Genomic DNA, 27,176 nt, shown 5'->3' with positions numbered 1-27,176 from the left:
AGCTCTGGTGGACTTCAGAGCCTCCTAGAAGTTGTCAGAAGACCTTCAGTCCCTTGATTTCCTCATTTCACTGGCGCTTTTTTTTTTTTTTTTTGGCGACATGATCTCAGTCTGTCATCCAGGCAGGAATGCAGTGGCACAATCACGGCTCACCACACCCTTGACCTTCCTATGCTCAGGTGATCCTCCTGAGTAGCTGCGACTACAGGCACATGCCACCATGCCTAGCTAATTTTTCTGTGTTTTTGTAGAGATGGGATTTCGACATGTTGCCCAGGCTTCACTGGCGCACGCGCGCGCACACACACACAAATTGTATTGGTTCCAGTCCAATCCATAACTGGTCGTTTTTTTTTTGAGATGGAGTCTCACCCTGTTGCCAAGGCTGGAGTGCAGTGGCATGATCTCGGTTCACTGCAACCTCCACCTCCCGTGTTCAAGCGATTCTCTTGCCTCAGCCTCCCGAGTAGCTAGGATTACAGGCACTCGCCACCATGCCTGGCTAATTTTTGTATTTTTAGTAGAGACGGGGTTTCACCATGTTGGCCAGGCTGGTCTTGAACTCCTGACTTTGGGTGAGCCACCACACCTGGCCCATAACTGGCTTTTTTTAAAATAACAAACACTTGTTTAAAAATTATTTTTTGGCGGGGGAGGTTACAGATTCTTGCTCTGTCTCCCAGGCTGGAATGCAATGGCACAATCTCGGCTCACTGCGACCTCCGCCTCCCGGGTTCAAGCAATTCTCCTGCCCCAGCCTCCCGAGTAGCTGGGACTACAGGCACCTGCCACCATGCCTGGCTAATTTTTATATTTTTGTAGAGACAGGGTTTCACCATGTTGGCCAGGCTAGTCTTAAACTCCTGACCTCAGGTGATCCACCTACCTCAGCCTCCCAAAGTGTTGGGATTACAGGTGTGAGCCACCATGCTCGGCCTAAAATTTTGAAAACTTCAAGTGTTCATAGAGTGAAAAGTTCTCCATTCTCCTGCCCACCCCTGTCCCACCTAGATCTGAAGCCTAGTGTGCAGAGGCCTTCTCTGTAAATTTCTGGAACCTCTCAGTTTCCCTTCCCAGAGGCAAGCACTGGTACCTGTCTCTTGGGTCTCTTTTAAGAAGTAATCTATGATTATACAATCTTATATAAGCATACTAGTGTTCTTTTATAAGTACACTTCACGTTTTTCTGGACTTTCTATCACAGTATTGTGTCTCAGATCTTTTCCTATAAGTATGCAAGATGCTGCTGCCATCTTTTTAACATGGGACTCCATTGATGAGTGTAATACAATTTACTTAACCAGTCCGCATTGAGAGGCATTGCATGTTACCTCCCCTGAGTTCTGCTTTTTCAAATAATTAATATCCTTGGGCATGCCTCTATGTGTCTGTGTGCACACGGGCAAGTGGCGCTGTAGGATTCATTCTCAACAGTGCACCCCATCTTGTGGCCATCACGTCTGAGGATCATCTGGCCCAGCCCTATCATTTCAATCACTGTCTTCCCCCATGATGTTTGGATTCTGCTCTTGCACGGGGTGTCTGGCTGAACACGCAGGGGGTTTGCCAGGGTAGTTGGAGCCAATGTAAGACTCCCTCAGGAGAGCTTCATTTATTTCAGAGAAGGGCTGCATAATATTGTATGTTTTGCAGGTCATGCGTCTCTGTTGTAACTGTTTAACTTCATCATCATAGTCCCGAAGAATCCATTGACAATACATAAGTGGATGAGCATGGCTCTGTTCCAATAAACCTTTATTTTTAAAAAACAGGCAGCAGGCTGGACTTGGCTCTCAGGCCATAGTTTACCAACCTTTGGTGTATTCAGCTGTTGAAGACCTTCTGTGTACCAGGCTCCACTGTCGGCACAGGGGCTGCTGCAGGGAAGGACATAGAACCAGCCTTAGCAGTTGGAATACAGCTCACTGGTATAAGCGAGCAGGTGCGGTGTAACCTGATGCCATGTAAGAGGAGTTTCTGACTTGGACTAGGGACTGGTCATGGGTGTCTTTCTGGGAGCAGTGACATAGGAAGCTGAAAACCAAGGTCCTAGCTCTGAGCCAGGCACAGTGGGGAGTGTGGGGAACTGAAAGAAGCTTAGTATTGCTGGAGGTGTGGCAGGCATAGAGTGGGCAGGAGGAGAGGTAAGGGCTGGAGAGATGAACCAGGCTACACAGGCCACGAGGCTGGCTGTGCAGAGAGGCTGGGCTTGATCCTGACAACTTGGAGAGAGGGGCTGCAAAGGCTGGGCTTTGGGAGAGTGCCACACGTCCAGCTGGAGGAAGGCAGGGAGGCTGTGGAAAGACTGGAGGCTGTCAGAAGCCAGGTAGCATAGAGATAAAGTCGGGTTGTAGCATGTGAAATGGGCCAAGGCAAGCAGCTCAGGACTAAAACCTGGGTTGATACAGTGGAACTAAACATTTCCATGACTTTTTGCATCCTTTGACCCCATACGTGGGACCCTATTCATCCCTCAAGGTCCAACCCAAAATGTCCCCCCATTAGAGCCTCTCCTGGGGCAGAATTACAGGCTCTTTCCTCCACTGTCATGACACCATACTGAGGAATACTTGTCACAGCAGTGTTTCCCCACTGAGGCCTCAGAGTAAGTACTAATTAATGCTTGCTAAATTAAATTAAACAGCAAGGTGAATTAGCTGGGGTAGAGGTGGCCGCTGAGCCACTCTTTACAGTTGCAGAAACGGAGACTCAGAAAGCTAAGCAATTTGTCCTAATGGTACATGCAAGGATTCTGACCAGTCTGGTCATTTCTGCAGAAAAATTGGCCTTCTCTGCCTCTCTAGGCTGGAACTTTTCTTGCTTCTGCTCACAGTTCCCTAAATTATTAATCTGCAAGGCAGTTAGCAGAGCAGGAGCAAGAGGCACACTTTGCAGAAAGATAAAACAAGAGAATCAAGATGCATTTGGTTTCCAGAGAGTCCATCATCTGGTATTCCAAATCCTAACAGGGAAATTCAATCCCCTTCTAAATCCCAGCCGAGACAATGTCCCCAAGACCATCCTGCTGGGCGGCAGGGCCCTGGGCCTGGAGAAGTGCCTGAAATTCTTGGACAATCCGGATGGTGAGGCTGTCAAAGCCTGTGTCCAGAGTGCTCCAGCAGCTGGGCTGGGGGAATTCTTTTGGCTCCATTTATTGCAGTCTATTTTTAGAGAGCACTTCAGACAGGGGTGGGAGTTTTCTGCTGCCTCTGCCCTCAACTGGGTCATTTCTACCCTATCCTCTCCCAGCTCCCTACCCCTGCCCTAACTACGACAGATGCCAGATGTGGCTGTGGTCTTTGAGCAGTGCAGCCTAGTGTTCTTCTCTTTCCAGAGCCCTCTATGTATAGGTACTTTTGTCCATCTTTTTTATTATAGCCTTCCTTGTGAGTGTGAGGTTGTATTGCGGTCTTGATTTACAGTTCCCTAAAGATGAGTGAGGTTGAGAGCATCTTTTCATGTGCTTATTGGCCACTTGTAGATTGTCTTTGGAGAAATATCTATTCAGACACCTTGCCTGTTTTTAAATTGGCTTATTTGCCTTGTTACTTTTGAATTGTAAGAGTTCTTTATATACTGTGGACACTAGACCCTTATCAGGTACATGATTTGCAAATATTTCCCCCGATTCTGTGTCTTCATTTATTTTTAACAGAGCAAAGAAAACATGGGAAGCTGAGAAGGGGAATGTGGAGATGGGCAATGAAGGGGCACTGGGTTCCTGCTCAGCCTCTTGCCTCGGAACCCAGGTGCTCTAACTGGCTTAAGGGGCACTGGGCTCCTGCTCAGCCTCTTGCCTGGGAACCCAGGTGCTCTAAACTATTTTTAGGGGTTGCCCTCTGCGGCAAGATGGGCCACCTCAGCCCCCTTCCTTCACTGTCCGCCTCCAAATGAAAGATTCAGAAGGGCACAAGACAATGACCCTGCATTGATGGCTTCTTGCAGCTTCCTGACTCCCGCAGGCCCGCCAGCTGCCTGGCCCTCCAGGGGATGGACTTGTAGGTGGGTGGCCCAGGACAGGCGGGGTTTTGATTGTTCCATATCTGCTTATTGTCTCCCAACCACGTCTAGGCATTCCACAAGTGTGGGCGCTGAGCACTGTACCTGCCTTCATGGAGCCCAAGGACAGATAGTAAAGAAGTAAACGTACAAATGGAGGACTGCAAGCCGTGAGCGCTCATAGTAGGAAGAGCCTGGGAGAGGAGGACAGGGTGAGGGAAGCCCTCTCTGAGTTGGCCCAGTTAAGCTGAGCCTCAGTTTACTCATTGGTAAAATGGGGCCGGGGTAACTCCACCTACTTCACAGTGTTGCCTTGAAGGCCAGCTATCACTAAAGAACTCTAAAGTGCTAATTACTATTACTTTAAGCTTGTCATAGGTGCTTGAAGGGTGTCTCTGGGTGGAGAAAGGGCAGGGGGCTGGGTGGGCTTAGGGAGAAAGAAGCAATTTTCCATTAGATCCTCCCCAAAAAGCCGCCAAAAGGGTGGTACCAACCTCAGGATAGGGCCCATTCCCTTCTTTGGGGCGCATCAGAGCCCCAGAACCACACGGTTCGGTCCAGGCGAGCGAAGTCCGGGTTTTATTAAACTGAAGGCAAAATCAAGATAGGCAGAGGTTGAGTGGGCATCAGCAGAGTAGGCTCTGTTTGGGGGTTTGGAGCTTTGTATTTGTTGTGGTTACACGCTGGGGAGAGAGACATGGCTCCCGGGAGGCGCCAGTGTTGAAGGGGCTGCGCAGAGCCTTCCTACCAGACCAGAGGCTTCGCGCCCTGGGACCTGGATGCAGTGTCTGGGACTCCGCCCTTGCGCTCGCCACCCGGCGCCTCGGCTCGGCCCCGCCCCTGGCTGTAGCCCCGCCCCTGACCCCCCTCCCCCTATGCTCCTGCCTCGGCTCCGTGTGACCACGCCTCCTGCGCTCCCTTCCCCACACGCTCCGTGCGGTCCCGCCCCTGTGCGCAGCCCCGCCCCCAGCTCGCCCTCCGGCCCCGCCCCCTCCCGGCCCCGCCCACTTCAGGGCCACATTCCTCCGGCCCGGCCTCGCGCTGCGCCAAGCGGGCGGCGGCGGAGGGGCGGGCTTGGCTGGCCTGGGGTTCGGACTCAGGGCCGGAGCCGCGGGAGCCGGCGGACACTGGGCCAGGAGCCCCGACGTGGTCGCGTGGCGGGTGGTCAGGTCTCCGGGTGGCCGGGTGTCGGCCCCGGGATCCGGCGGCTCGCTGGCGGGAGTCGGCGGCCTCAGCTGGGCCTGGGTCCCGGCTCCTGGCCCGGCCCGCTCCCGCTGCGACTGCCATGTGGTGCCTGCACTGCAACTCGGAGAGGACCCAGTCCCTTCTGGAGCTGGAGCTTGACAGCGGGTGAGGGCGCGGCGCGGGTCGAGCGGCCTTCCCGGGTGCTGAGCGGTGGACTGGCGGAGGCTGTGGGGACGCGTGTGCGGGAGTGCAGGTGACCGTCGGGACCGGGCGCCCGGCGTACGAGAGAAAGCTGCCTGCGGGGCGGGGTGCGTCCGCGAGACTGGGTTTGGGTGGGAGACCAGCAAACAGGACCCGAGTTTGTGCGTGGGAGAGAGAGACGCGCCCTTGGGACAGGAGCGCTGTGTGTCCTGGGAGGGTCTCAGGATGGGAGTGTGTGTGCGATCGAGGGCCTTTTGGAGTGCAAGTTGGTGTGGGGGTGAGTTTGAGTTTGTGGGGCTGAGAGGGAAGCAGTGGGACTCGGTGTGGGTGTGAGGTGAGGGGCAGGAGGGGGAGCAGAGGAGAGTTGGTGGGAGGGTGCCCAGCGGGTCTGTGCCTGTTTCAAACTGCAGGCAGGGCAGGGGCTGCCAGGGAGGCCTCTTGCAGGCCTGTCTATTCCAGACATTGGGCCTGTGTCTGGATTGATGTGTCTGTCCTGTCTGCAAGACCCCGAGTGTGTGTGAGGGTGGATGACCCTGAACAAACAGGCGTCCCAGGTGTGCCAGCAGCTTTTGTTGGGTACTGTGCGCCTGGCAGGGCCACTTGGGGGTGCACTGGGGTGTGTGGCTGCTGTTTGTGGCAGAGTGTGGATGTGAGGGGCTTTGTTTATGTGGTGATGAGTGTGCACCTGGTGTGGTCAGGGATGGAGTCTGGTGTGTCAGAGGGGCCAACCCTTTTCTACTTCAGGGCCTGTGGGCGGCTGTCTGAGCTTCCAAGGGCCCATGTTTATGGAGAGAAAGGGAGAAAGAGAGTGTGCGTGTATGTGCTGGGAATATTGATTTCCTCTCTCCAGTGGCCAGCACAGCTGCCCCCTGAGCTATCTGCAGGCCCTTCTGAGGAGCAGGGGGGTGGGGCTAAGGGGGTTTGTTGACAAGCTGACTTGGCGTATATCAGGCCCCCTCTGGAGGAAGCCCACCTGGAACTGTTTGATCTTTCGTTCAAAAACTGTGCAGCGCATGCCTAGCAGTTGCACTGAGAACATGCGTATGTCCCCCTCTGCCCCTTCCTCACCCCAGAGGCCTGGGGCTCTGGGTTTGACGCTCCAAGTGGGGTTGTAGGGCTTCCCAAGGACCCATTGCTCCTTGCATCTGGGGTGGAGGCCAGGCACGCTGCAGCTGCAGGACCATCTGTCTGGAATCAGTGACAGCAGTCTGGACATGGGGGTCATGTTATTCATATCCCACACACACCCATGGCCTTCATAGCCCATCAGCTGTCCCACCCGGTATTGCAATTGCTTTTTATCCTTGTGGTACCAGCATCCTCAATTGCAGGAGAGCAAATCGAGGCTGAGTGTTCAGTCTTGTCAGTGCTAAGGCTCTGTGGTTTATTGAGTGCCTGCTATGTACCAGTCCCTGCTCTAGGCACCAAGGACATAGCAGTGAACAAAACGTGAAGTCTTTGTCCTCATGGAACCAGCAGTCTAGTGGGGAAGAAGAAACCATTAGCATGTTCTCCTGGCTGCACCTCCCTCCTCCCTCTGAGCTGAAAGTAACTGGGGGGTTTTTCTGCCCCTCCATTAGGACCTTTTCAGTATCACCATTCCAGTTGGCATGTCCAGCCACCTCTCTTGCATACTTCTCCGTCCCACATCCCTTCTCATTAGAAGTCCCTCCGGGTATCTCATCTCAATCTTCCAGCTGCAGGGAAGCCTGCTTGGATCCTTCTGTGGTCTGGGTTGGTAATGAACAGCTGCTCCCCCAGCCTCAGAACATGAGCCAGAGGTCTTGGAGGTTGAGAAGCCTCGCTTGGGTATAGCCCACAGTTCACGCATCAGCCTCAGAGCAGGTGGGTCCCATTTGCTCTGGAGCACCTGGTATGTGGTTCCATGGGAAGCTTGGGGGAGGGTTAGAGGAAATCAGCCCAGTCCCTGGCCTGTGGAGGCAGAGCTGGATGCTCCTTGGGCTGGCCATATCCCCCTCTCTAAACCCAGATGGGATGCAGCATGGTCCAGAAACCTCAGGGGACCCCCCCCAGTCTGTAACAGGCCCAAGATAACCACTCTCAAGTCCAGCTATGCCACCATGCACCACTCTACAAATACAGGCTTCTTTCCAAAAGCATGTGTGGCACTTTGATGCTTTGCTGTTGGAGCCTTGTGACAACATAGGACTCTTCTTACCCTCGTTTTTTTTAAGGGTACACACACTAAGAGAACCCAGTGACTGGGCCAGAGTATCACATGGGGAGCCTACAGGAGAACCCTAATGTTGTGATGGAGGCCTCTGGAGGCCCTGGGATTTTCAGGCCTTCACTCAAGGAAGTCGGACTATGAACTGGTTGCACTAATATTTACACAGCTTCAGTTCAAAAACGGACAGGACTGACAGCTGCATAGTCAAACAGTGTGACAACTGGGCAAATAGATGTTTCTGGACAGGATTGGACAGGGTACCCAGGGCTGCAGGAGCTCAGTATATGTGTGTGTACATGTGTGTGCATATGGTTTTATCTGTCTGAACTCTGCAGACTGTGGAATCTTGGTTTGCCTGGAGAATCTGGAATCCAGGGCAGCTTGAGACTTAAGGAAAGAAGGGCCTGGGGAAGCAAACAGATTTTGTTTCAAGTCTCAGCTCAGTTTCGTGAGTGTATGCAAGTTACCGCATCCCTTCAATCCTGTTTCCCCTTCTGTGAAAGGGAATGATAACACTGCTTCATGGAGTGCTCTGAGAATGTGGGTGTCTGAAGGCCACTGCACAGCTGGCCATCCTGAGGACTCCAGTCAAATGCCATGTTTGTCCAAGTCAGCACTCTGCTCTTCCCAAGCACCAATGACCCGCTGGATTTTCTTTCTTCCTGTTTTGTAAATTTCCTTTGAATTTTGATGACTTGTGGAATATCCGCCCAGTAAGCACAGGGGCAAGATGATGCACAGCCCAGATGGGCTTGAACACCACCGGAGGCCTTAGGAGAGGTCTGTGGAAGCGTATGCGTGTGTGTGTGTGTGTGTGTGTGTGTGTGTAGGGGGATGTGCTCAAAGGCTGTTGAATGTGATTTATCCTTTGTCCTCAAAAGCAAATTGTAATGAGTTTAGAGGCCATTAAGGCTCTTGAAGAATTAATTGGCATGGCCTTAGAGAATCTGGCTGCTCCCACTGTGTGAGCTGCTGCAGAGACAAAGTTGATGGCATTTATGGTGGAAATATGGCGTGGTGCCACCTGGACCTGCCACTATCCTGGCTGCCGTGGCTGTACCCCGAATTTGGCAAGTGTCCCTCCGAGGCCTGGCCCTGTGGCTAGTACCCCGATGCCTGCCTCGCACAGCGCCTGGCCCCATGGCGGACATAGCCAGTTGTCAGTGAATGAAAGCATCCATAAATGCAGGTGTTAACAAGTGCACACATGCTCTCTTGGGCTTGGAGGAGTGCGTTGTTCTCTGGAGAGATGTGTATGACCCAGGGGACACATAGCTTTTCACTTTCCTGTGTTCCTTTATATACACAAACATGTACTGAGCACTGACTTTGTACCAGGCCCTGGGCTAGATGTAGTAGCACTGAGGTTAGCGGTGTGAAATGGTACATCACAGAGCACAGGACTTGGGGATCACGCAAAACCCTGACTCCACCTCTTCCTAGCTGTGTGGCCTCAGATATGTTGCCTCCCATCTCTGAGTCTTAGTTTTCTCATCCATGAAATGGAGCCAAAACAAACCCCCTGGGGAGGGTGCGGGGATGTGCAGCTTTGCCTGGTGACTGATGCATACAGATAGATCCCCAACAAATGGTAGCTATCATCACCATCATCAGTATTACCACCTTTTCCCTTTTGTGAAATCGTTGCTGAGTTAAAATAATTCCTCACAGTTTTCTTTTTGGCTGATTTGTGAGGTTGAAGACTGATTTCTAGAGTCTGTGTGGCTTTTTGTGAAGTTGTCCTTCTTGGGGTCCCAGCTGCTCTGACTTGAATTTTTTTTTTTTTGCCTTGTTCATAGGTACCTGCAGCTTTGCTGCTCCTTGGAGGAAAGGCCCATTCTTTCCGTTTTATCTCCTCGGTTTGCAGTTTCCTGACATGGTGACAGTTTGATTTGAACTTAAGGTCCCCATGGAGACCCATAGCAAGAGTCCCCTCCCTGTTTGTAAAGATGAGACACTGTGACTGCATTTGTTTTTTCCTCTTTGTTCAAAGCTCAGTAATAATGATAATAGCAGCAGTTGCCATTTAGTGCTAAAGCTGCTAGAGTGCAAGAGTTAGCATGTGAACTCGGCCTGCTTGGCTTCAGGGTCTGTGTACTTCATGGCCAGGCTCTGCTTCTTCTGGGATTAAATAATCTTTGGCAAAATATGTCACCATCATGAATGGAGCCTTTTGCTTCTTCCCTATACTGCCACAACAGGTGTCCGGTATCCCCAGGCATCAGGATTCCCAACATGTTCCCAAATGTCTCAGTCCACAAGCTAGTTGATGACCACTCACCGGGCCTTCCTGGAATCTTGTCTCTTTCCCCACAGAACCCAAGAGCTGCATCCCCAGACTCTCTGGCAGGATTCTGGGACAGTGTCCTTTGCACTTGCAGGCTCTTCAGGGTAGCATGCTTGTGTGCTGTGCGCAGCCCCAGGCCAAGACTCTGCTTGGAGCAGGGTCCTGAGGACTAAAACTCACTGTCCCCTGACTCACTGAGGGACCCATGCCAACATGACAGGCTTCTGCATGATGAGGAAACCCAAGGCTAGGGCTTTTGAATCATTGGAGGACACGCAAGTGTGTGGGTGCTGAACTTGATCCCACGGGAGGGGAAAGGGATCATTAATAAACTGGAAAAATTGGAACGAGTCCGCAGCTGGGAGGAGGCCTCCTCATTCACACAAACTGGAAGGGTTCTCCCAAAATCCCCTGCTGCCCAGACCGGATCAGAGTCTGTCTGCCAACATGAATACTTTCTCCCTGATGCCATTTACAGAAGTCAGTGGTGTTTGCTTTTCTATTTCTGGCTGGGAGGGTAGGTGGTATAATCATGAAGTGCATGGATACATGCAAAGCATTTAAATGGTGTCTCATAGTAACATAGCAAGGGCCCGGTAGATGTTAGTTGTAATCATTGTTGTCTTTATTCTGGCTGACCCTAAGCTCAAAGGTCTCCCATCCTGAGAGAGGAAGCCTTTCAGAAAGACCTGTCCAGAACTGGCCCTGATTGGCCGTTGGTTGTCCCCCTCCCCAGAGCCCTGGCATCAGTCACCCATCTCATCCCATCCCTCCCTGGGCCTCAGTTTCCACATCTATGAGAATGAGCCTCTTGATCCTTGTAGTCATTTGCAGATGCAGGATGTTTAGCCCAATGGTTAGGGAGGCAGATTCTGTAGTCAGACTACCCATAACTCTAACTCCAACTCTAACGCCAGCTCTGCTCCTCATTGTCCCTATGATCTTGGGCACCTTCCTTAGCCTTTCTGCGCCTCAGTTTCCCCATTGGTAAAAGATGGATGACAGGAGGAGGCCATGGAGTTGTTGTAAGGATTCAATGAATGAATCCATGTAAGTGCTTAAACTGCATGGTCAACACCAGATAAATGGTATCTTTTAGCTGCTGTTTTAGGCCTAAGAAGTTTGACTGTGTGGAATTGGACCATGTTACTTGTTTGGGGAGATGTGTTCCTAGATGGGAGTGGATTATTCATCTTTTTGGCCACAGACAAGACCAGGGTTAAAAGAGAGGGGTGCAGAGAGATAGTGGTGAGGGGAAGAAGTTAAAGGGCTAAAGGACTGCAGGCTGCTGGTGGTGTGACAGATGGCATACACAGTAAGAAGTGACTAAGCCCATGGACTTTAGCATGTGCTTGTAGCGTGCTGTCCAAACAGCCCACAAACAAGTGGATGGTTAAGGGTATTAAGAAAATCACTTTGCCTGTGGATTGGGGAAATTGCAAAGTAAGGCAGCTTGCCGTTGGGCTGGGATGAAGATTTCTTTAGACAGGATGGGCAAATGGCCTGCACCATGTGTGAGAGACACCCTGAGGTGTACGGACATCAAGGTAGAGGCCCCCAGCCCTGTGTCAGATGGAGCAGAGCTGTGGCACCTCTGGAGCCTTCACCTGGTGGCCTATGCTAAACTTCTGAGGCTTTGGGCAGGTCTGGCTTCCTGGTGGTACCTGGGGCTGCTTCTGGAGCCTAATAAGGCCCAGAGCTCCAGAGCCTGACCTCAGGGGCAGTGGCCTCCAGTCCTTGGTTCTGCTGCTCAGTCCTCTCTAGCTGGTCTGTCTGCCTGGGAGGGGAGGCAGCTTGCTGCAGTGGGCAGAGGTGGCATTTGGAGCTGGAAAAACTTGGATTCCATTTGTGCCCCTTCCTGGATGTGTGGCCAGGGCAAGCTGGTCCCCACTGCAAGCTGCTGCCTTCTTGTCTGTCAAATGAGAACAATGGAGGGAGAGGCAGTGTGGGTAGCACACACACAAAACAGGTGACCATGCGTGCTGACAGGAAGGGGAAAGGAAGTCAGCTGGGTTTGGGCAAAGCCTTAACTGTTTTTGGTGGGTCTGAAGTTGGCACAGGATTGAGACTGGGGCTGGAACAGGCTACAGAATGAAAATGGTGATACTGGCATTTGAATGGCCTTTGAACTTCACACATACCTGTCTGATTAGAACCAAGAACCTTGTGAAATCATGACATTATTCTCATTTGACAGATGAGGAAACAGGCTAGAAAATGAAAATGACGAATTCAAGCTCTGCAGAATGTAGAGCTGGTCCTCTAGTTAATGTATGGAGCCTCTTTCCCCTCCCTGACGTTGCTGGGGAGCAGCATGTTAGAATGGAGCCTGAGGCAGAGGCAGAGAGGAGCTGGGGGCCAAGGAGGAGCCAGAGAGACAAAACCTGCAGGCCCCAGCTGTGCGCACCCCAGTGGCAGCATTGGGTTCCCTGAGCATCCACCATGGATGGCTACAGAGGTGCACTACCATCAGCAGAGTGGAAGGAGAATCGTTGGAAGCGCCGCCCGGTGCCTGCAATCTCAAAAACATGTTCACCAGCCCCAGGAAGTCATCTGGGCTAAGAACCACCCTCAGATTCCTTGGCAGGATCAGGACAACTGTCCACCCAAGATGATGGGGGAGAGGGGCTGGAGTAGCGCCAGGCACCTAGTAGGTGTTCAGTAAACGCCAGCTGCTGTGATGACCCCTACCCACTGCACTGCTATTCTCCCCAGCCGTCATCATTATTACCATTGCAGCGCTGCTATTCCCGTGGGGTGAGGGTGGGGTGGAGAGGAAGTGTTTGGGGAAGCAGCTCTTTCCTCTGCTGCTAGGGGAGGGGGAGGTGCTGTCGCAGAAACGTGAATTCTCTGTTCCCTCTGGGCCATTCATTGACTGTTCTCAGAGCTCAGAGCCGTCATTTAAATGAGCAGGGTTTGAGTGTTTTTTGTTTGTGCTTAGTAAAAATGGCAAAATGGCCCAAGAAAATAATGGGCCTTGATGTGATAGCAGAGTCTTAGCGTTATTTTTAGCTTTTTGTTATGTAAAATTTGCAGCGTACAAAAGTAGAATGGTATAATGATCCCTATGTGCAGTTTTATTTCATTGCCCTAGATTAGTTTTAATCCCAGACATTTTGTTGATTTTATATCAAGGACCTGTCTCATGGTTGGCCTCATTTCTAGCTTTGGAAAAGTTGTATCACTGGGGCGGGTGCCTAGGGCAGGCCACAGTGTCCCTTGAACAGCCCTTAGCTGTGTTGGTCCATCTCGGGAACTCTGAGCTTGAAACAATTTCCCAGCCTGGTGACCAAGTAGCTTCTGACCCATTTGGGATGCCCTGTGTCTGGAAGTGACTGGAATAGGCTAGGCCCATGACTCCTCCATCAGACAGGGCCTTCCTGGGTCAGGGTAGGAGAACTCGCTTCTCTTCCGTCTCCCTAGGACCCCTGGAAGGCAGGGCGTGGAATGGGCTCTCAGCCTCTCTCATCGGATCGGGGGTCCCCTGGGTGGTATTGTGGCTCTCAGCTTCAAGCTCCACAGGGTCTCCCTGTTGCCCTGGCTTTCCCCTTGCCAGATGGTATAGCCAGGCTGCGGCCCCTGCCGCCCTCCCAGACCCGTCAGCCCCTCATCTTGCTGGGCCCCTGGGTGGCCATTCAGCACTGGGGGTCCCTGGGCCTCTGCCCAGCCCTCTTTCCTTTTCCACTTCACGCAGTCTCTTCCTTCCTGGGGTTTCTGATCTGGCTCCAGCCCAGGCCCTGACATCCTGCCGCCCACCCAGCAACCCTCTCGAGGGGTCTCATGGGCACCTGTAAATCTGTAAGTTCCAAAGGGACACGTATTATCTCCCTCTCCCCAAATTGGCTTCTCTTCCATGACTTCATCTGATCCTCTTGGGCTTCACTTAGAATTCCAAAGTCATCCTGGACACCTCCCGTCACCTTTACTCGCCTTTGTCATCATCACTGGGTGCCGTGCCACCCCACATTACTGCTGGGCTTAGAGGCAAGGGCTGACACATTTCAGCCACTGCCCTCAGTATGAATGTGTGGTTGCTACCCTAGCTCCTAGCACAGTGCTTCGTACATACAGCACCCCCAACACAGCTTAGTTAAAAACAAGCCAAAGTCACACCCTAGGCACGGCCACATCCCAGCCAGGCGCCCCTCGTGCTCCCCAGGTATGGGTGCTAGTGTGGAGTCAGATGGTCTGCGTTCCTTCAGACCTCTTCCTCTTTGGCCTGCTCACCTCCCTCTAGCCCCCATGGCACTATGCAGTGTAGCAAAGTGGTAACAGCCCTAAATCGTGACAGTGGCAGCAGCTACTCTGTGCATTTCCTGGGTGACAGGCCCCAGGCTGAGGATTTGTGTGTGTGTTATCATATGGCCCTCACAGCAGCCCTGCTGGGTGAACAATACTCCCATTTTATGACTGAGAAACAGACACAGAGAGGCCAAGTCATTTGCCCAGGGCCACACAGCTCCTGCCTGCTGGGTACCAGACAGTTGCCAGGGAAGAGCTCTGTGTGCCAATGTTGTAGGTGGGGAAGCTGAGTGGGATAGTGTTTCCTACCCCCAGCCTTCATTTGTCCCCAAGACCCTTTCTGTGCCCCTGCACTGGGTGCTGTGGGCAGATCGCTGACTTGCCATGGGGCCTGGCAGCTGCTGTGCTGCAGGTCTGGGCAGCACCTGCACCAGGTCCTGCAAGGGCAAGGGGAGTTCAATGGGCAGACAGGGTGGTGGACTGGCCCTGCAGAGGGAAGAGCGTGACAGGCAGGGAAGTGGCCCAGCCAGCCTCGCCCCTCCTCACGTCCTGTGTGAGTCACATGGCCTTGGGTAAATTACATCACTTCTCTGTGCCTCAGTTTCTTCATCCACAAAATGGGAAGATGATATAGTACCTACTTCAAAAGGTTGCTGTTTACAACACCAAGCGTGAAGCCGAATGTAGACTGTGGACCTTGGTGATGATGATGTGTCACTGTAGTTCATGGACTGTAACAATGTGCCACTCCAGTGTGGATGTTGATAGCGGCTGTGCCTGCCTTGGGGCAGTGGGTACATGAGAACGCCATACTTTCCTTTCAGTTTTGCTGTGCACCTAAAAAAGACCAAGATTGTCTGGGCCAAGATGGCCACAGCGCAGGCCCTGGCTGGCAGGGTGGGCCATCTTCTGCGCGATGGGCATCTGTCTCCTTCTTTCTGCCCACACCCTGTCCAGAGCTAGCCTCCCCAGCCTGTGCCCCCAGCCTGTGCCTCCAGCCTGGCTCTCCCGGAGCGTCCCTGGGGCCCAGCCTAGCTCTGTGTGCTGGAGCCTGCCACAGAGAACTGCTTTATTTAAGTCCATTTGGTGTGTATGGAAATAACTAGAGGCCTCTGTATTTAATTTGGCTCAGCCAGGAAGATTTTTGGCTCTGTATGTGTGTATATTCTGAAAAATCTTTCTGAGTGAGCCCAGGGGTTGGAAGCTTCTGGTCATCTCTGTGCACTCAGAACCAACAAGAACCACCCTCCTTAGCCAGGGGCAAGCATCTGGCAGAGTGCAGGCTATAGGAATGGTTAATGAAGAAACTAAAGGAAGAAGGGGAGAGGGTGAGGCCATGCAGATGAGGTCATGGCAAGGGAAGCAGTCTTGTAAACTTTGTATCTTGAGACCAGGTAAGCTGTGGCAGAGTGGAAGGAAGGAGGCCTTTGGAAGCATAAAGCCCTCTACGCAGGCACAGAGATGGACGTATCTGGTTTCCTGATCCTGCAGGGCTTAATTTGGCGCTGGACTGGGGAATACTTCTCCTGATGTCCCTCTTTCTCTGACCTGGACAAGCCCAGCCAAGACTTGAGGAGTTGAGGGGATTGAGCCTTCCTCTCTGGCTGATGGCACAGAACAGAAACAGCTCCACGTGGGATTTACAGTTGACAAAGTGTGTCTTCCCTCAATTCCCACGCTCCTGTTGGGCAAGCAGGGCAGGAGTGATGCCCATTGTGCAGATGAGACAACAGAAGCCCAGAGAGTGGAGGTCCCTTGCCTGGGACCACTCAGCCTGGAAGTGGGGGAGCTGTAGAGAGACCTGGTCTCCCGATTGCACCTAGAGCTCCCCACCACGCTCCCCAGGAACGCTTCTGGAGCCGTTGAGCATTCCTCCAAACTCAGGTTGGCATTCTCACAGGTGGACGGAGGGGGCTGCCGAGGGTGGGGACAGCTTGAATTTGAACCTCAGGACATCCTCTTAGAGTCCAGTTTTGGAATAAACACCAGGTATCAGATGACTTTGAAAATTATATCCTAACCCTATGAAACTTAGGAACGAGGGCATCTGGTGAATTGAGGCTTGGTGGTTATGATGACCATGGGATTGTGGATTGTGGTCACTGTGATGATGTTAATTTGCTAGAGCCTTGTAAAAACCACACACTCACAGGACCCAGTGGAGCAGAAGGCCTTGGTGTTCCCACCGGCCATGCAGAGCTGTGGGAGTTCTTGAACCCTGCCTCTCGGGAATTGGTGTTCTAAATTAGGTTTCTTGGGAACAACTGATCCCAGGCTGTAGATCCTAGTTCTTTTCTTTGCGTTGGGCCTAGAATTTTGGTCCTGTCTAAGCATCATAGGCAAACGTGGATGCTGCCAGCAGGCAGGAAGAGAAGTGGTGACCCAGGTATGCGTGGGCGATAGGGAGTGGTGGGGACTGTGGCAGTGGTGGGGACTGTGGTGGTGACGGAACATGTGCTGTCTGATGGATGCGGCTGCCACCTCGCTTCATCTGACTGTTATCAAGTGGGAATATGGGCCCAGGGTGGCCAGGTCCCCAAGATGAGTCAGAAACTTAGATTTTCATATAAAATCTTAAGATGCTGAAATGTTAGTGATTCATTCTAGTTTTTGAAACACTGGGCCACAGAGAGCATGTTTTGTGGATCAAGTTGGGCCAGGGGCTGCCAGTATTGGAGACCTTGTGAACCCCCCACACAGAATCTGTCTTCCAGAGAGCTCTGTGCAGTCCGAGGTCTCCTTATGGAGAGCAGCCGGGCAGGTGCTAGGTCTCCTGACCAACTCTCCCAGGGGCGAGGCCAAGGGTCCCTCACCTTGGCCCTGGCCCAGGTGGCACTCGAGAGAATAAAGGGCTTTGCCCAGCCCCTCTCTTTAAAGGCTGCCTGTCCTGGGGTTGGCTGCAGGATTGGCGTTAGGGGATGACTTTTCCTGTTTTAGGCCTGTTGCCCTGGGTTGGGGCCCCTCTGTGGCACTGATAGTGATGCCTGTAGTGGTGACACCTCACCAGGCAGAGGCCCTGGCTGGGACTGATTATAGGGTGTTTGTATCGGCCCCCAGTCCAGAGCCTCACAGCCCCCCTGCCAGCTGGCTCTCGGCCCAAGTGAAAGTGCAGGTTGCCAGCCTGTGGAGCCAGTCTGCCCCCTGCTTCCTTTCTGAGGCCCCGCCAGTGCCCAGGCCAGCCCAGCAGGCCTCCCGGGACTGTGGGAGGGTGGGGCGCGCACAGGGCAGAAGCAGCACACAGAGAGCTGAGCCCAGGGCGTCCTCAAGGGGTGGAGCTGATCTCAGTGTTCCAGGTTCCTTGGTGACTTGAGGCCTGTGGGACAGTGTTTTCAGCGCAGTGAGCATGTGTCTGTACGGTGGAGAAACTCACAGTTTCCATAGTCGTTTGGTGTCTCCACAACCCAGCTGCAGAGCAAAGGAGGGGTGTGGACACAGCTCCACAGTCACGGGGCTCTGCCAGGCTGGGCTGCGTGTCAGCCGTGTGACTGTTGAGCCCCTGTCCTCTCCAGGCTTTGGTGCTCCCACCTGTAAATGAGAGAGCAGCAGCCCTGCCGTCAGCCTGTGGAGTTGTGGGAGAAAGAGAAGACAGCCAGCCGTGCCTTGGCACCGGGGACCTGTTCTGCCCTGCTCTGTGGCTCTCCATCCTGAGCGCGGGGCATCCTGTCCTGACCCCTCTGTGTTAGGAGTGCCGGCATCTACTTCCAGGGTTGTGCAGGTCCCCTAGTCACTAGCAGCATCATTCATTCATTCAGCAGATTCAGACTGAGCACCTGCCGTGTGCCCAGCCCTATTTAGGCACTGTGGAAACTTCAGTGAGGAAAACAGACAAACACTGCCCTTCCGGAGCTGACCTCCTCATGGGGAGAGAGAGAAATAAGAAAGCAGGATAAAAGATGGAGTCAGATATGGAGCCGTGCTGTGAGGAAACCTAACAGAGATCCGGGGAGATGGCCCCTGCGGATCCATCTTTTCCTTCCCTCCTGCTGAGGGAGACCCCTCTCCCCCATGTTTGTCATGCAGCCCCCATCAGACGCCCTGTGACATTCCCCAGGGCCTCTCCCAGCCCTGGGCTCCAGGCTGCCATTGATCCACAACCACTAAGGCCCTCGGGCTCTTTCCCATGGAAGCCCCTGAAGCTGTGAGGGGGCAGGGCAGATCTGATTCCAGGTTCTAGGGGCTGCCCTCTCATCCCCAGCCTGTCTCCTGGAACCTGCATTCTCATCTCCAAAACCCACTCACTGGGCTCTTTGAGTGAGAGGGCCTCACAGCAGCCATGGAGGGTGGCCTGGCCCCTGCAGGCTGACGGTACTCTTTATGTTTGGGAGCGAGGCCTGGGCTGGGGAGGCTGGAACCACCACCTCCCTGGGGCTGGAAAGACTGCCTTTGACAGGATAACAGCTGCCTTGGCTGTGTGGCCCTGGGTTCACAGGACATAGAGACCTTTCTTTGTGCCCTGCCTGGCTATGTGCTGATGAGAATAAGCCCTGTCTGAGGACAGGAGGTCTCTCCTGAAATAATTACCCTCTAATTAGGCATGGCATTAGCTGTTGGTGGGGCTTCCTGGAACACTCCCACTGACTCCACTGTGAGGCCATGAAGGGGCAGCCTTGCCCCCACTGTGCAGTTAGGAAACCAAGGCTCAGAGAAGTTGGGGTTCTAACTCAAGTGTTGGACTGTAGCCCAGAATGTTGCTGCCACTCCTGTCATGACAACATTAGGGTGGTAGGTGCCTGACGGAGCTGTACAGAGTGCTCGGGACCAGAGGGCAGGGGCAGCGCGAAAAACTGTATCTTCCTTCGTATGGTTGGGTGGCCTGAGAAGCCCCCTGTACCCTGACTGCTGCCTGACTCCTCATGCCACCTGCCCATCTCGCCAGCAGCTGCTGACATATAGGGAGATGCTGAACGTTGGATCAGTAAGCAAAGCTCTAAAAATAGCCTTCCGCTTTGAAAAGTTCATTGTTCGAGTCCTATATTTTTCTACATATATAAAAGCCACTTCTGGAGGCTTTTTAGTCGTTAAAGATAATGCTACAGCCTGAGGCGGAGCTGGGCCGGGCCTTATCTGGGCCTCAGCAGGGCAGGCCTGAGGCCAGGGCAGGGGGATGTCAGTGAGGCCAATCTCCGCCCAGGGTCCTCTTCTCTGGAGGCAACTGGACAGTCAGCCTCAGTGTCCCCCGCGGATGGAGGCCGGGCTGCCACGGCATTTCCAGGCTCTGAGGGGCCATTGGACAGGTCCGTCTACGGCACACGGAGACCAAGAGGCACGGAGACAGCACTGTGGGTGTGCTCCCTGCAGCCAGGCACAGGGTTGGAGGCATTCTGCGTTTCCCCCTGGCTTGCTCAATTCAGACCTAGCTTCCTGAAATTGTCCCTGGCTGAGCCCCACCTTGCTGGGGGGATGAAGGATCAGGCCCCGTCAGCAGCTGACTGGCCTCCCTCCCTGCCCCTCAGAGAACAGTGAAGCCCCAGAGGAGGGTTTCAGCCCTCTGGTGGTGTGCCCACCCACCAGCCCGACCTCTTCCTCCTGTCAGGGTCGCTGCCTGTCACCATTCATATATGCTGAGGTCTCTTCCAGCTTAAACCACATGCCTTCTTGGAGTCCTCATCCCTCTTCTGCCACCTCCCCATCTTCTCTTCCTTCTCAGCCACATCCCTCCAGTTGTCTTCAGAGGCCTGAATAGAGTGAGGGAGGGAGCCAGCGGACTTGGGGAAGGCTGCGCTGAGCAGCAGGAACAGCACCTGCACAGGTCTTGGGGTGGGAGCATTCCAGAGCAGAGAGGAACAGCCAGGAGGCCAGGGGGCTGGGCTGGAGTGACCAGGGGGTTCAGTGGAGGGTAGCAGGAGGAATGGCTGGGTCCCGCAGAGTCTCCTGGATCAATGGGAGGACTTGGGCTCTAAATCCCACCAAGTGAGAGGAGAATGTGGTCAGGATTGTGTTTTAACAGGACCCCAACTGCTGGGTGGAGAGGAATGGGGTAGGGTGGCATGTGAGGCTCGAAGAGCCTGGAGAGGCCGTGGCAGTCACACAAGGAAGAGATGAGGGCCACACAGGCTGGCAGATGCGGGATCTGTGTTGAAGGCGGAACAGCCCGATGTGCTGACAGATGGGGAGGAGGGTCTGAGAAAGAGTTGCCAAGAGTGACGCTCAGCGAGCAGCTCCGAGGACCCCAACCACACCCCATTGAGATGGCAAGGCTGTGGGGAGCTGGCCTGGTGTGGGGAGCTCAGTTTGGAGCCTGAAGTTGGGCTGTCCACTAGGGCTCAAAGGGGCAGTGCCTGGGCAGCAGGATGTCTGGTTTCTTGGGTTCCTCTGCAATTCCTGGATATCCTCATTTCTCCAAACCTGGGAGCTGGGTAAATGCAGAAACCCTCCTGCCCCCACCTTCTCCCGCTGTGCCCTGTAGGGGTGGCTTCTGGATTGTCCCGTTTTAGATATGGTGCTCCGGGTTAGCCAGTGGAAGTCACATGGGATGTTCAGGTGGCCGTCACCTCGTGCCAGTGCTTCCTACAGGTTCTTACTCTAAATCTTTCCATGTGAGGGCCACAGCCCCACCATCCCCTCTGTCCCAGACCTTGGCAGCATCTGGAGGCTCTGAGCACGGGACTCAGCGTCTGTGCCCATTACGTGTGCTCCTCCAGGGCTCACTCGTTCCCTCTCTGTCCACGCTCCCCAGGTTTCTACTGCGACTGCACCCCTCCTGCTCACCACTAGGTCGTGTTCATCCGAACCCTGCCTGCCAGGGGAGGCGACCAGCGTTGCTGGGCCTTATCTAGAATGTCCTCACCCTACTGCTCTCTAGGAAGGACCTCAGGAGTCTATAAGTCTTTTTGGTCAGCAGCCAGGCATCATTCTCCTAGAACTGCTTGCCAGGCTGTAAGGCTTTAGGCATCGGTGGGGATGCTGCCTCCCCTCAAGACCAGAGAAGGGGGTATGGCTGACTGGCACTGGAATGGCCTCCCCTGGGAAAGCCCTCACTATTCCTGTCTTGCTGGCTACACCAGTTAATTCTGTTTCTCTTCTTTTATTATAATTTTTTTTTTTTTTTTTGAGATAGAGGTTCACTCTGTTGCCCAGCTGGAGTACACTCCAAGTTTCACTCTGTTACCCAGTAGTGCAATCTCAGCTCACTGCAACCTCTGCCTCCCAGGTTTAAGCAATTCTTGTGCCTTAGCCTCCTGAGTAGCTCGGATTACATGCTTGCGCCGCCATACCCAGCTATTTTTTGTATTTTTAGTAGAGACAGAGTTTCATCATGTTGGCCAGGCCAGTCTCAAACACCTGGGCTCAAATGATCCATCCTCCTCGGCCTCCTAAAGTACTGGGATTACAGGCGTTCGCCACCATGCCCAGCCCTTTTATTATAATTTTTAAAAAGTTTTTTAGAGGCAGGGTCTTGTTCTGTGGCCCAGGCTGGAGTACAGTCATGTAATCATAGCTAACTGCAGCCTTGAGCTCCTTGTGCTCAAGGGATCCTCCTGTCCCAGCCTCCTGAGTAGCCAGGACTACAGGCATGAGACACTGTTCCCAGCTATTTAAAAAAATTTTTGGCTGGGCGCGGTGGCTCACACCTGTAATCCCAGCACTTTGGGAGGCTGAGACGGGTGGATCACGAGGTCAGGAGATCGAGACCATCCTGGCTAACACGGTGAAACCCCGTCTCTACTAAAAATACAAAAAATTAGCTGGGCATGGTGGCGGGCGCCTGTAGTCCCAGCTACTCGGGAGGCTGAGGCAGGAGAATGGTATGAAGCCGGGAGGCGGAGCTTGCAGTGAGCCAAGATTGCGCCACTGCACTCCAGCCTGGCACAGAGCGAGACTCCGTCTCAAAAAAAAAAAAAAAAAAAAAAATTTGGCTGGGCGCAGTGGCTCACGCCTGTAATCTCAGCACTTTGGGAGGCTGAGGCAGGCAGATCACGAGGTCAGCAAATTGAGACCATCCTGGTGAACACTGTGAAACCCCATCTCTACTAAAATTACAAAAATTTAGCTGGGCGTGGCGGCGGCGCCTGTAGTCCCAGCTACTCAGGAGGCTGAGGCAGGAGAATGGCATGAACCCTGGGGGGCGGAGCTTGCAGTGAGCGGAGATCACACCACTGCACTCCAGCCTGGGGGACAGAGCGAGACTCCGTCTCAAAAAAAAAAATAAATAAATTTGTAGAGATGGAGTCTCATTATGTTACCCAGGCTGGTCTTCAACTCCTGGCCTCAAGTGATCCTCCTGCCATGGCCTCCCAAAGCACCAGGACTATAGACACTTGCCATCATGCCCAGCTAATATTTTTTAAAAATGCTTTGTGGAGACAGGGTCTTGCTATGTTTCTCAGACTGATCTCAAACTCCTGGCCTCAAGCAATGTCCCACCTCAACCTCCCAAAGTGCTGGGATTGCAGGCATGAGCCACCGCAGCTGGCCAATTTTATGTCCCTTCTTTACACACTCAGTTTTCCTTTGAGGTCCATTTCTTTGTGTCCTTGCATTCTGCTCCTTGGGGCCAGGCTAGCTCTTGGGGACTACCACCAGTCCCGAGAGCATTCCAGAGTGGGAAAGACTAGAAAAATGACATGGATTTGAATCTTGTCTCTGCTCTGTGCTCTGCAATCCTGAGCAAGGATCACAGTGGGCCCTTCCTGAGCCTTCATTTTCTCATCTGGAGAATGGGAAGAGCAGTGCTTTCTTGACGGGCTCATTGCAGGGGTGAAATCTGTGTACTTAGCTTGTGCTGGGCTCCCCCATTGCATAGTGGCGTAGTGGGTGAGCATATGTGTGGGTGACCCACCCCCAGCCACATCAGCCCAGAAAGACTGATTTTTCCAGACCCTGCTTGAACACCTCCACTAACCCTTAAAGCAGCCCCTTCTTTTTTTTTCTTTTTTTTTTTTTTTTTGAGATGGAGTCTTGCTCTGTCGCCCAGGCTAGAGTGCAGTGGCCGGATCTCAGCTCACTGCAAGCTCCACCTCCCGGGTTTACGCCATTCTCCTGCCTCAGCCTCCCGAGTAGCTGGGACTACAGGCGCCCACCACGTCGCCCGGCTAGTTTTTTGTATTTTTAGTAGAGAAGGGGTTTCACCGTATTAGCCAGGATGGTCTCGATCTCCTGACCTCGTGATCCGCCCGTCTCGGCCTCCCAAAGTGCTGGGATTACAGGCTTGAGCCACCGCGCCTGGCCACGCGGCCCCTTCTTAAATTGCTGAACTGTTCAAAACTGCTAGCTGTCTGAAGCTCCTGCCCCTGGCCTTACAAACCCACCTGTTCTCTCTGCACCAGGACCACCCTGCGGAGACCTGGCAGGGGTGGCGGCCGCCCCTCTCCGGCTGTGCCGTCCTTGCTCTTGCTCAGAGGATGTGCCCCACCCGCCCCCCAGACCCTGCCTGGCTGTGTCCCATCCCTCCCCGAGACAGGGGCATAAAGATGAAGATAGCCCGGTGCAGAGCAAGACCATCCCCTTCCTTCCTCTGGGTGACTAACCTTGGTTAATGTGGCCTAGGCAGAGAAGAGCCACAGAAAGCCCCAAGAGGGAGCTTGTGAGGGCTGGAAATGAATTGTGCCTGCCCAGTCTAGGCTCCCTTTCTGGAAATCAGAAACCCTGAAAGCAGAGTGTAGGGGAAGCCACGAGGCCTGGAGGCGTGATGGGCATACGTACTTCAGGAGACTGTTTTGCTCTGGCCTGTGCAGACTGCCAGGAGTCTGGCCTGAGGCTGCTGGCATGGACATTTAACCACAGACAGGCTTTCGAGATTGCCTGCTTCCTCTAGCATGGGGCCCGGCCCACTCTGAAGAGGGTGGCTTTGCTGTGTGATGTGGCCACCCGCTGGCCACACATGACTACGCTTATTTCTCTGATTTATTTCATAATCATGCACAACCCTAGGACCCCTAGGCTCTGGACCCAGCCCTGTCCAAGCTGCCAGCAGCATGCTTTTCCCCTGAGCAGCTGGGCAGGAGAGGCCCTGGTGTGGGGTCAGGTCCCACACAACCCTGTCTTATACTCACCACCTTGACTGGGTGACTCAACTCTTCCATCCCTGAGTTTGTCATCTGCAGAAGGGAGCAGTCCTAGCTACCTCCCAGCGATGGTGGTTGAGTTACAGGTCATGTATTTTAAACACACCCGCCACGGCATCTTGTACCTGGCAGGTTTATGGAGAAGTTGCTGCTGTATAATTCAGACCGTGTATATCTGTGTTTGCGTATGTATATGTGTGTATATACATGTGTGTATGCCCCCTCCGTAAGAAGTTGCATAAGCACAATGGGTACGTGTTTGGGCTCCCTGGCCAGACTGCCCATATGCCCTTGGAGATGGGTGCCACCTCTCCGTGCCTGCAGGGTATTGGGAGCACTGAATGGGTTCCATATACAGCTTAGAACATCACTAACCATATAAACATTCGCTGTTACTACCATTGTCGTTGTCGATGTTGGGGGTGAACAGTAGGTCACTGCTTTCATCTTGTCCCCTCATTGGTGCCCAGAACCTCCCCTGGCTAACATTTTTCTTGAGAAAAGTCATTCATTACTTCATAGGCCATAATTAGAGACATCCGTGACTGAGAGGCCACAGCCCCCCGCCCTGACTCACTCCCTGGCGAGTCAGGACGTGGCATCCAACAGGTCTGGGCTGAGGGGCTGGGGTTGGACTGTTTGCCTCTCTCACCCATCCCCATGAACTCCCCAGTCCAGGGAACGGGCCAGTGGAGGGTCTCTGGGTCCACCCTGGGGTCAGGCTCTCCAGCCTGGAGGTGGGTGTCTCGCAGAGACGGTCCCAGCAGCAGGCAGGGTGCAGGGCAGGTGACCCTGGCTTGGGGCACTAGGCTTGTCTGCCCTTCTGCCTCTAGCTGCTGGGACTTGTAGATCAGAGAATAACCCGAGACAGTCATTGAAAATGAGCCAAGCAGTTTCTTAAGGACCTCACTGTGTCAGCTCCACTAAGTCTCCACAGTCCTGTGAAGTAGATACACTAGTTACCCCCATTTTAGAGGAAAGGAACCTAAGGCACAGCATTAGTTCCCCCTGTGGTCACACAGCTAGTAAGCAGTAGAGCTAGAATTTCACCCAGGAGCCTGCTTAGCCCCTTGCTTGGCAGAAAGGCTGGGTGGGGCGGGGCAGCAGGAGGAAACTCTCCAAGTTGTGTTCTCTGTTCCTGTGAGGTGTCCATTGCAACACTGTCCTGTAGGGATCTAGCGCCTCACCCAGCCGTGTCCCCACATAAAACTCCACATACCACCTCCATCACAGGAAAGCATGTTTGGAAAACTGGAGATGGGAGAAGAGCTTGGTGACCTTCCAGTGACCAGCACTTGGAGTCCCTGGGCTGGGAGAGGAGGGCTGTCTGTGCCTGAGCCCACGACGGGCTCTGGGACAGAGTATGGATGCATCCACAAGCAGCTCCAGGCCCTTATGTGCTCTCTGGCCCTGTCCTAGGCCTGTCCCACCACCACCGGGGGCCCATCCTGGACATACAGAACTCGTCTCATGGGAAGGAGCAGGCCTCCTGCTCCTGGCCATTCCCATCTTTGCTGGAGGCCAGGGCTTTGGGGGATGCTTGGGCAGTTGTCTCCCACCCTCACAGAGCAAGACTTCCCCATGGTGCAGGTGGACTACACAAGAGATCAGGTGATCCCCGGGGTGGGGAAGAGTGTGTGGAGTAAGGGTGGCCTTGTGGAGGCAGTGGGATTAAGCTGAGACCTCCGTGTAAAGATGGCAGACTCAGGTCGTATGGCGCTGGGATAGAGGCTTCCAGCCAGGATTGGAGTCCCTTGTACCACCTTTCTGACGGGTGTCTGACCTGCTGCAGCTTACACACCTCCGATGACAGAGAACTCACCACCTCTTCAGCAGCCCTAACCACGTGAGAGTGTCCTTCATCGGGTCGGGTATTGGCAGTCATAGTTCTGCCTGCAAGAGAAATCTCTAGCCTCAGCTTGTCAGCCTGTCAGAGGCTTGATGATAGGGATCACATCATTTCCCCGAGGCTGCTTTCCTCCCGGCTGTACAGCCCCAGTTCTTGATAGGAGGATACTGTTATACTGCTTCCTGGCATACCGTTATTTGGCCTTGGCAAATAGAGTCCATCTCACATGCTAGCTGGGATCAGTTGTATGGAGTGCTGTGTTGGAATGAGGCTGAAGCATCATCTAAGCTCTTTAGGAGGGAGTCTGTGATCAATTAGCAATGTCTGCCCAGGAGGAGTGGGTGGTGCATGCATGTGTCCCAGGTCTGCCATCCCTGCCCTCAGGCTCTGGACTGTCTGTGCACTGTCTTCTGCTGTGTCTGAGAACTGTGGCGGGCAGCAGGGCTATTTTTGCTCCTGGCTTTTTATTCACGTTAGTGACTGGCTTCTCGGCCACATCATAACATCAGCTCACATTCCTCTTATAGTCCACAAAAAATCCCCAAGTCTTTTTCATAAGAAAAGCCATCAAACTAGATCCTTCCCCCATCTTGACGTTATTTCCACTGTGCATACAGAATTAATTTAAATCATCCCCTTGTCGATGCTTATTTAGGTTATTTCCAGATGTTTATAATCAGAAACAACACTGCTGTGAACATCTTCATATGTACTGCTGCACGCATTGGTCTTATTTCCTTTGTACAAATCTATGGAAAAGGGCTGGGCAGCAGCCACCTAACTCTCATAGAATGTTCCAGAGACTCTGAACTGCCAGGAATTTCAGGGACTTGGAACAGGTGCCTCAGCCCATTCCTTGGTCTGCATGTGGCCCAGGTGTCTGAGAGAGATAATAAATTCAGGGGTACAGTTAAGGACTCACCCTGGTGTGTTCCCCAGTCCTGTTCAGTGGACTGGGTTTGTGGGAGAAGCATACCCAAGGCAACTAAAGTGGGTGGTGAGATGTCGAGTAGCTGAGCTCAGGAGGTCGGGGCAGGGATATGGGAGCCAGTCTGGCTGTTCTCTAACCCAAAGTCCCACCTAGAGACTCATGTATGCTGGTAAAATGTGACTGTCACTTTACAGCCAAGCTCTGTCACTAGGGCATCTGTGTTTCTGCCCTAGAAAGGGAACAGTTGACATAGGATAGTTCTTCCTGCCCCAAGAAGAAACTGGGTA

At 53.3% G+C, this 27,176-nt stretch overlaps 1 protein-coding gene across 33 annotated transcripts in view; it reads left to right on the top strand.

The window, feature by feature from the left end:
• Positions 1–27,176, top strand: part of IQSEC1 (IQ motif and Sec7 domain ArfGEF 1) — a 388,374-nt gene that overhangs the window by 311,482 nt on the left and 49,716 nt on the right. For 4 of the 33 annotated variants that reach the window (XM_074033022.1, XM_065539024.1, XM_074033030.1 and 1 more), the window contains exon 1: positions 5,048–5,349. The exons of 25 other annotated variants lie outside the window; for them this stretch is intronic. In XM_074033022.1, the coding sequence (XP_073889123.1) occupies positions 5,285–5,349 (65 nt within the window). In that variant the 5' untranslated portion in view covers positions 5,048–5,284. Of the gene's footprint in view, positions 1–5,047; positions 5,438–27,176 lie in introns of those variants that run through there. 4 more of the 33 variants (XM_065539018.1, XM_065539019.1, XM_065539020.2 and 1 more) reach the window with 1 other exon arrangement.

Source organism: Macaca fascicularis, chromosome 2 (genome assembly GCF_037993035.2).
Source record: "Macaca fascicularis isolate 582-1 chromosome 2, T2T-MFA8v1.1".
Lineage (NCBI taxonomy): Eukaryota > Metazoa > Chordata > Mammalia > Primates > Cercopithecidae > Macaca > Macaca fascicularis.
The sequence above is the reverse complement of the archived record's forward strand: the minus strand, read 5'-3'. Positions and strand labels throughout refer to the sequence as shown.